General features: G+C 40.5%; 1 protein-coding gene across 1 annotated transcript in view; it reads right to left on the reverse strand.

Annotated features, from left to right (window-relative positions):
* Positions 1–236: 236 nt before the first annotated feature.
* DDC (dopa decarboxylase) overlaps positions 237–9,117 on the reverse strand; it is a 148,895-nt gene continuing 140,014 nt past the window's right edge. The window contains exons 11-13 of the mRNA XM_007943951.1: positions 8,493–8,591; positions 5,082–5,183; positions 237–437 (exon numbers count right to left, since the gene is read on the reverse strand). Of these exons, the coding sequence (XP_007942142.1) occupies positions 237–437; positions 5,082–5,183; positions 8,493–8,591 (402 nt within the window). The remainder of the gene's footprint in view (positions 438–5,081; positions 5,184–8,492; positions 8,592–9,117) is intronic.

The following is a 9,117-nucleotide window of genomic DNA, read 5'->3' on the forward strand; positions in this document are numbered from 1 at the left end:
TAAAAATCTGTCTTGGTTGTTAAAAAATTACTACAACTCATCATTCCTTCTATTTCTCCATCATATCATTTTACTTCTTCATTTTCCAGTGGAAGAAGTTCAGTCCTAGCAGCTTTACCTGTGGAAGCTGGGATAGGATCCAGGAACTTGGTTCAGGGTCCAAAGTTCTTACCTCTAGACTAGAAAACAGGCAGAAACTAGCCAAGGAAAGGAAGCTCACCTGCAGCTACTGTTCCTTACTCTTTTCTGGCCTGTAGCAGCTGGGTTGCCAGCTCTCTGATGTGCTTCCAGGCATGCTGGATGTGGGCAGACTCCACGGTGCGAGAGCAGATTGCAAAACGCAGCACAAACTTGTCTCTGAGGTGACATGGGACCAAGTGGATTTTTCTGGCATTGTTGATTTTCTCAAGAAGAGCTTCATTCAGTTTGTTGGACCCCTGAAACAATTGAAAGAGAAGAAGCTGTGCTCAGGTCTCCCGGAATTCAAATATTCAGCTCATGGAGTAGTAAAGCCAGTGTTTCACAATACTACAAAGCATCTGCGAAAGAAGCCAAACTTACCATTTGCCTTTCATTTACAAATATTGAAAAACATCAGCTCAATAATAGTAACCACCTCCCCCAATTAAAAAAAAAAAAAAAAAAAAAACTAGTCCCCATAGAGTTGATTCTGACTCATGGTGACCCCATGTGCTCCAAAAGGTTTTCCATAATGTTGTGAAGTTTTGGAAGCTTTCTGGGTTACATAAACAGTTTGTTCTTGACTGCTAACCTAAAGTTTGTGGTTTGAACCCACCCAGAAGTGACATGAAGGAAAGGCCTGGCAATCTACTTCCATAAAGCCAAAAAAAAACCTATGGAGCAGTTCCATTCTGAAGCACAACTCCACAAGAACTGGTTTGGTTGTTTTGGAAGTAGATTGCCAGGCCTTTCTTCCAGGGCTTCTCTGGCTTGTTCAGAACCTCCAAACTTTTAGGAGTGCTGAATAGTTTGCACCACTTGGGACTCCTAACATGACCCTAAAAGACTGCATCTTCTTCCCACAAGAGAACTTCTTTGTGTCTTAATGGGCTGTCAAAAGATGACCTTTCCATGGTCCAATTTTTTCTTTTTTTAAAAAATGAAGATTCCTGGATATGGTATCACAAATCGATGAGCTTAAATATTAAAACTGGGATTCCTAATGGCACCACGAAGAATCACTAAGTTCTCACTAAAACACACAGAAGAAAGTCCCAATAGCATACAAAATGAAACTTGGTAGTCAAGCTGTTGATTGAATCTGGGAAGAACTTCCACTAACTATAAGGCAAGAGGTTACAGGTAGCTGACACACACTCCCCTCTAGAAGAGAGAAGCCCACTGGGCTGCAGTAGAAGAGGACTTATCTCCTCCCACTGACTAGACCAGAGATGAAATTTGTTGAACTGAAACTGCGAAGCTGTCTGTTCTACCTGGGTACTGCTTTCCACAGTAACCAACTTGTGGCACTTTTCCAACCCTTTCTTCCATTTCTCTAACAACATAATTATACATTGAAGCTGTTGGTAATCACGTAAAACACTTGAGAAATTCAGCCAGGAGAAGAATAGGACAAAGAGATAATGAAAAGTTGATAGATCTGGGGGCAGAAAAACGAACCATAATACTTGAATAATATATAGCAAAAAAAAAAAAAAAAAAAAAGAAATTGAGTTAACGCAGTGGAAGTAACAAGCAAACTTTCGATAAAAGACACTTGTGAGCTGGAAGAGGTGTTGGGTGTCCTGAATGTGAGAGTTCACTGTATTGCACAAGCAAAGAATGGATAGAACACCATATACGTGTGGATTTGGTGTAATCTGTAAATTATGAGAATGAAGTAAAACTCTTAATGTTGAAAGCATTCTGCTAAGTGAAAGAAAAACCAGAAACCAAACTCACTGCCATCGAGTCGATTCAGACTCATAGCGACCTCCTTTGGGTTTCTGAGGTGGTAAATTTTTACGGAAGTAGATTGCCCAGTCTTCCTTCTGTGGAGTGCTGGTGGCTTTGAACTCCCAACCTTCTGGTTAGCATTCAAATGCCTAAGGCACTACGCCACCAGAAGCCAATTACAAAAGACCAAATACTGTATGATTTCACTTACATGAAATGTCTGGAATAGACAAATTTAAAGAACCAGAAAGACTAGTGGTTGCCTAGGACAGGCCTGGAAAAGAGGACCGGTAGTGCAGTGTTTAAGTGTTCAGCTGCTAATTGAAAGGTCAGTGGTTCGAACCTACCAGTTACTCCTCAGTAGGAGAAAGATGTGGCAGTCTGCTTCCATAAAGTTTTGCAGCCTTGCAAACCCCATGAGGCAGTTCTACTCTTTCCCATAGAGTCACTATGAGTTGAGTCCACTCAACAGCAGTGGTTTTAGAGCTGGCAGAGGAGCCCTGTTGGCATGGTAGTTTAGCACTTGGCCAATAACTGAAAAGTCTCCAGTTCAAACCCAGCAGCCACTCTGCTGGAGAAAGATGTGGCAGTCTGCTTCCATAAAGATTACAGCTTTGGAAACCCTATGGAGAAGTTCTACTGAGTCTTACAGAGTCACTATGAGTCAGAATGGACTTGATGACAATGAGTTTGTTTTGATTTAGGGTAGGCAGAGGGGTTGGAATGGGGAGTAACTATTAATGGAGATGGGTTTCTTTTGAAGGAATGAAGATGGTCTAAAATTAGACTGTGGTGATGGTTGCTCAACTCTGTGAATATATTAAAAACCACTGACTTGTATACTTCAAGTTGGTAAATTGTATGGTAAGTTAATAAAACTGCTAAAATTTCTTTTTAAAAAAGTCCTGCAAAAACATTGGCAGTAAGACAAAAACACAAATAACTGCTTGAAGACAAATGATTCTAAGCACAATGCCCACACCAACGTTTACTTCAATTGTCACATATGGTCATCCCACATAACCATACACCTTGAGACACCAAAGTTTGAAGATTTCCTCCTGCACAATTGGAGTGCAGCTGTCCTCTCTGCTTCTCCCCACGTTCTCTCAGCTCTCACCCCTTAACACCACCACTTCATGTTCTGTCTGCACAGTGTTGCCATCTCCCACCAGCCCTGGTTTTGCTATCTCCCTCTGGTCAGAACGTGCAATCAAGATGTGTTAATCATCACTGGTGACTGGAATGCAAAAGTTGAAAACAAAGAATCATTGGTAGTTGGAAAATTTGTCCTTGATGACAGAAATAATGCTGGAGATCGCATGATAGAATTTTACAAGAACCAACGACTTATTCATTGCAAATACCTTTTTTCAACAACGCAAATGCTGGCTATACATGTGGACTTCACCAGATGGAGTATACAGGAATCAGATTGACTACATCTGTGGCAAGATGGATCTTGTCTCAAAGCAAAGAATACCAGAAAGATGTTTACTTATGTTTTATTGATTATGCAAAAGCATTTGATTGTGTGGATCATAACAAATTATGGGCAAGATTGAGAAGAATGGGAATTCCAGAACACTTAATTGTACTCATGAAGAACCTGTACATAGACCAGGAGACTGTCATTCAAACAGGAAAAGGGAACACTGCATGGTTTAAAATCAAGAAGGGAGTGTGTCAGGGTTGTATCCTTTCACCATACTTATTCAATCTGTTTGCTGAACAAATAATCTGAGAAGTTGGACTATATGAAGAAGAATGTGGCATCAGGATTGGAGGAAGGCTCATTAACAATCTGTGATATGCTGATGACACACTTTGCTTGCTGAAAGTGAGGATGACTTGAAGCACTTACTGACGAAGATTGATGACTGCAATCTGAGGTATGGATTACATCTCAGTATAAAGAAAACAAAAATTCTCACAACTGGACCTGTAAGCAGCATCACAAATGGAGAAAAGATTGAAGCTGTCAAAGACTTTACATTGCTTGGTTCTACAATCGACGTCAACAGAGGCAGCAGTCATGACATCAGACGACATACAGCACTGGGCAAGTTGGCTGCAAAGGACCTCTTTCAAATGCTGAGGAGCAAGGATATCTCCTTGAGAACTAAGCCATGATATTTTCATTCACCTCATATGTATGTGAGAGCTGGATAATGAATAAAGAAGACCAAAGAAGAATTGATGCTTTTGAGATGTGGTGCTGGAGAAAAATGCTGAAAGTACCATGGACTGCTAAAAGAACTATCATATCTGTCCTGGAGGAAGTGCAGCCAGAATGCTCCTTGGAAGCAAGAATGGCCAGACTTCATCTCACCTACTTTGATCATGTTGTCAGAAGGAACCATTCCCTGGAGAAGTATGTCATGCTTGATAAGGTAGAGGGTTGATGAAGGAGGGGAAGACCTTCAACAAGATGGATTGACACAGTGGATGCTGCGATGGGCTCAAATATAGCAGGGATCATGGAGCTGCCATGGGACTGGACAGTGTTTCGTTCTACTGTGCATAGGGTCGCTATGAGTCAGAGACAACTCAATGGCACCTAACAACAACAACAACAACTTTGGTCAGAATTCAACTCTATCCTCTCTGCTTCCAGACTTTTTCATGCAGTTATCACAAAACTCTTGGGAACCAGGTAAGGGAAGAGAAGGGGAAAGTTGAGCAGCTGTGCCATATTCCCACTGGTAGCATCTTGACTCTGAGCTTCTGTGAGTGTACACATAATATGGGGTCTTGTTAAAATGCAGATGCTATGGTCCTGAGATTTTCATTTCTAACCAGTGACTAGACAATGCTGATGCTGTTGGTCCATGTGAACACTCTGATTATCCAGGTCATACAGAGCCATAGGCTACAGTGAAATTGAAGTGGCAAAGACATATAGGATGGAATTGGGGATGGGAAAAATGGGGAGAATACTAGGACAAAAGGATTACACAAGTCAGAAGTCTCAGGGCTCTGTAGAGGAGGTGTGTGTGGAGGATGGAGTGGAATGAATTGGACCTCTGGGTCAGGCTGAGAAATGAGGCTTTATGCAGTAACCTTGGGAGCTAAAGTAACTTTTGAGTATGGAGGTAAGGAAAGGATTTGTCCCCTTATGTCACATTCAGAGATGAAGTGTAAGAAAATAGATGTAAACGTACCTTTAGCCGAAAACAGACCAGCCCTAGAGTGACTTCGGCACAGATCTCAAAGCAGGGATCCTGGCGGACCAAAGCCTCAAACTCGTGAGAAAGCTGGACATGCTTGAAAGAAGAAAAGGGAATCTGTTTGAGTTTCTTATTTCCATTCATTCAGAACATAACCACCTAGAACATACTGCACATCTCTAATTCATTTGTGTGCTCTTAGCAACTTCCTTCAAATTTTATGTTACCCACTCACCAGCTTCCCCTCAGAGGTTGAGGAGAGACTCAGATATCATGAGAAATCTTCTAGTGTTTCCAGAAAAACTGCAATCATAATTTTCTTCAGTGAATGGGACAATTTATATCCCATCAAAACAATAGTTTATGATTTTAGAATACACACTCTAGAATTAGACATGATAGAAATCAGATCATACTTCACCTCTATGAGTACTTACTTTGTGTGAGCAGTATGCTGAGTGCCTCACTGGCATGTATTCCTCATAATATTCCCACAAAATAGATGATACCATGATTATACCCATTTGGTAGATGAAAAACAAACAAACAAACTGAAGCTCAGAGAGATCATGGCTAGGTCTTGGCTGACTTGGGATTCTAACACAACTACCTGATGGTAAGGAAACATATGATTGTTATGCCACAGTATTTACTACTGAAACATGGCATTCATATCAGTCACCATCAGACTAAAGAACCATCATACAATATTCCTCTCATTGAATATAGTACTCTCATTTAACTTCTAGATGTTTATAGAAGCTATAAGCTGATTAAAATAATATACCCACTTACCTTATCTGTGGTTAGGTTCCAATGACCAACGTGAAAATTGGTATTATACAAAAATGGAAGATGACCACATCAGATCACAAAACGGAAAATGACCACATCAGTACACAGCTGCCTAATTATGTCATTATATAACTACCAATTTACATCGTGACATCTTTACATCATTACTGCATAACTCCCAAATTTCATAATTACATAGCTGCCAAACCACTGAGAATAATGGCCTAGACAAATTGACACATAATCTTAACTATCACAGCCAGCATTACTCTCACTGCACCTCAGTGTCTCTTACTGCCAGATGTACGTCATTAATATGCAAAATAGTCTGATAGTAGATTTTTCTTGTCGGATTATGAGATAGTCAATAAGGAATAGGTGTATGTGATCTGAGGAAAATAAGCTCTTTATGGCCTAGGAGCACATTTTACTCATCCTAAAATAGGCATCATGCATGGTACTCCCACATTGAATATCTGAGTTGGAATGCTACCACCCTGGTAGATAAAGTTGTTGGAAATGAAACAGCCTGCTAAATAAATGAGTTATAGTCAATTCACTAGAGGGCGCCAAAGACTTGGGAGCCTGTAGATGAGGCCAAGCAAAGAAGCTGGTTTCTCGTAAAACTACTCACCAGCCAAAGGACAAGAGTCAGAATCAACATGATGGCAAAGGATTGGGGATTTTGTTTGTTTGACTTTCCTGGTAAGGCAGGATTGGGCTACACTCTGGGTGTGGTGTGTTTTATTAATTTTTCTTATTATGGTAAATATGGAGCTCTGGTGGCATAGAGCCTAAGGCATTTGACTGCTAACCAGAAGTTAGAAGTTCAAACCCACCAGCCACTCATTAGGAGGAAGATTGGGCAATCTACTTTCGTAGAGATACGGCCTTAGAAACCCAAGGAGGGGTCGCTATGAGTCAGGACCGACTTGACGGTAGTGAGTTTGGAGTTGGATGGTAAATATATATGGAACAAAACATTTGTCATATTTATATTTTTTATGCAAACAATTTAATAACTTTAATCAGGCCCATTTTGGTGTTCAACCATGACCACTATCTGTTTACCAATTTTTCTATCATCTGTAACAGACGCTCAGCATCCCCTAAACAATGAGTTCCCCTTTCCCCCTCTCTCCTATCCATGCTGGCACCCACCTTTGTTCTCTATACTCTTGCCTATTCTAGATATTTCATATAATTGGGAACATACAATATTTATCCTTTTATGTCTGACTTATTGAACCTTGCATGGTGTTTTCAAGGTTCATCCATGTTGTAGCATGTATGAGGCAACATAATCATACCTAATTGCCCCTGAGCTTAAAGATATAGTCATTATGGAGAAATGGGTCACTTGTTTTATGCCTTCTGTCTCCAAAGAAGCTGAATCCACTCTAATTATAATGTATTAAATGGCCAAAGAAGTGTGTTTTGCTCATAAATGAACACATATATTTCTTTCCTAGTTCTTTATCCCAAATAGATTGCCATAGTGCTTCACAGTTTCCTTAAGTTTCCTTAGAGGAGCCATGTAAGGTAGAGAGAGAGAGAGATGACACCTTTTGGCATTTGGAAGACCATCACCTCCCCTTTCACAGTAGAGAAGCTAGAGGCATTTAGCACCATGTCCAGAGGTATACAGCAGGTTAAGCAACTATACCAAAATTTAAAATCAAGGCCTTGCTACATTACTATAAGTAGAATTGGATCTTGTGGACTTAAGTTCATCAAGAAGAGGCAATAATTTAGAAAGGACATGGGATTGGGAAAGATGCCTTCTGTGGTTGGCTAAAAGTTTGCACTTCAGGCAAACCCTGGCATATGTTCATGTTTCAGTCTCCTTGGAGAGGAGCTGCATTAGATCAGTGGTTCTCAAACTTTTAGTATGCCTCACAGCTGCCTGGATGGCTTGTTGAAGCAGAGATTGCTGAGCCTCACCACAAAACGACCTTATGCAGTAGGTTTGGGTGGGGCATAACTTGCATTTCTACCAAGTTCCTAAAAACCAAAAAACCAAACACACTGCTGTCGAGTCAGATCCAACTCATAGTGACCCGTTCTTGGGGTTCTGAGGCAGTATCACTAAGGAAGTAGATTGCCCAACCTTCCTTCTGAGGAGTGACTGGTGGGTTTGAACCACCAGCCTTCTGGTTAGCAGTCAAATGCTTTAGGCACTATGCTAATGCTACTGGCTTCAGACCACCCTTTGGGAATTACTGGATGAGATGATATCTAAAACCCTACACATGCCTCCTGCCCAACTCTGAAGTTCCTCTAGTCTGATATTTTTCTTGAGAAGAAAAGTAGTATGTTCTCACTTTTGCTATTGTCAAATCTACCTTACTGTTGTATAGGTGTAGTTGGAGTAAAATCTACATGATATATTTACTTTACTTTCTCAGACCTGATAACCTGTTGTCTTCATGGAAGTGCCTTGAAAGATCCAGAATAGCGCATCAGACCATTTTATAAATATGGTAATCACAATAAGTTAAACTATCAGCTTTCTTTAGTATATTTGATTATTAAGAAATCTTAATTCACTTCTAAAGTCCCTAAAGACATCCATAACTTTGTCAAGATAAGTGGTAAAAAGAACGACACCTTGCGAATGTAGGCCTGCAGGCCTTTGACTCCATACATCCTAAAAACAAACCACATTTTCAAGGAGCGAAATCTTCGGCCCAATGGTAGTTGCCAATGCTGAAAGAAAAACAAAACTCAGTGTTATCAGTGAGAAATATATTAAAATTTGGTTTCCTTTCAGACTCATTTGTTCACCTATTCCTCATAAAAGCAGTCAATTCATTGGAAGTCATGTGGAAGACAAAACTCACCATAGTACAAAAACAATAGAGCAAAAGTTTTCTTTTGAGGGACTGTTGACTTAGAAGGCATTAATGTTCCTTGTAGTCACTCAAAAGGTGTTTATTGAATATTTCCTGGGGCAGGCCCTCTCTTGGACTTGGGGGTACCAAATTGAGCACCACAGAAGATGGGATCCTATACCCTGGACTTTATAATCCAGTGGTATTATAGAAGGATGTTTTTCACTGGTTTCTCTGCCTATAGGTAAGGAGGGAGCTGAAGGCCACATAATCTCTGCAGCTTGCTACTCATCATGTTCCAGCATCGTTTTCCAGAGAGATACCGATTACTTCTATTTCCATTTATAGCTATGGGATGACCCATCAGACCTTTGTCTTAGGCTGGATTCTCTAGAGAAGCG

The sequence above is a fragment of the Orycteropus afer genome, unplaced genomic scaffold (genome assembly GCF_000298275.1).
Source record: "Orycteropus afer afer isolate SDZICR_OR568_19922 unplaced genomic scaffold, OryAfe1.0 scaffold00115, whole genome shotgun sequence".
NCBI classification, from domain to species: Eukaryota; Metazoa; Chordata; class Mammalia; order Tubulidentata; family Orycteropodidae; genus Orycteropus; species Orycteropus afer.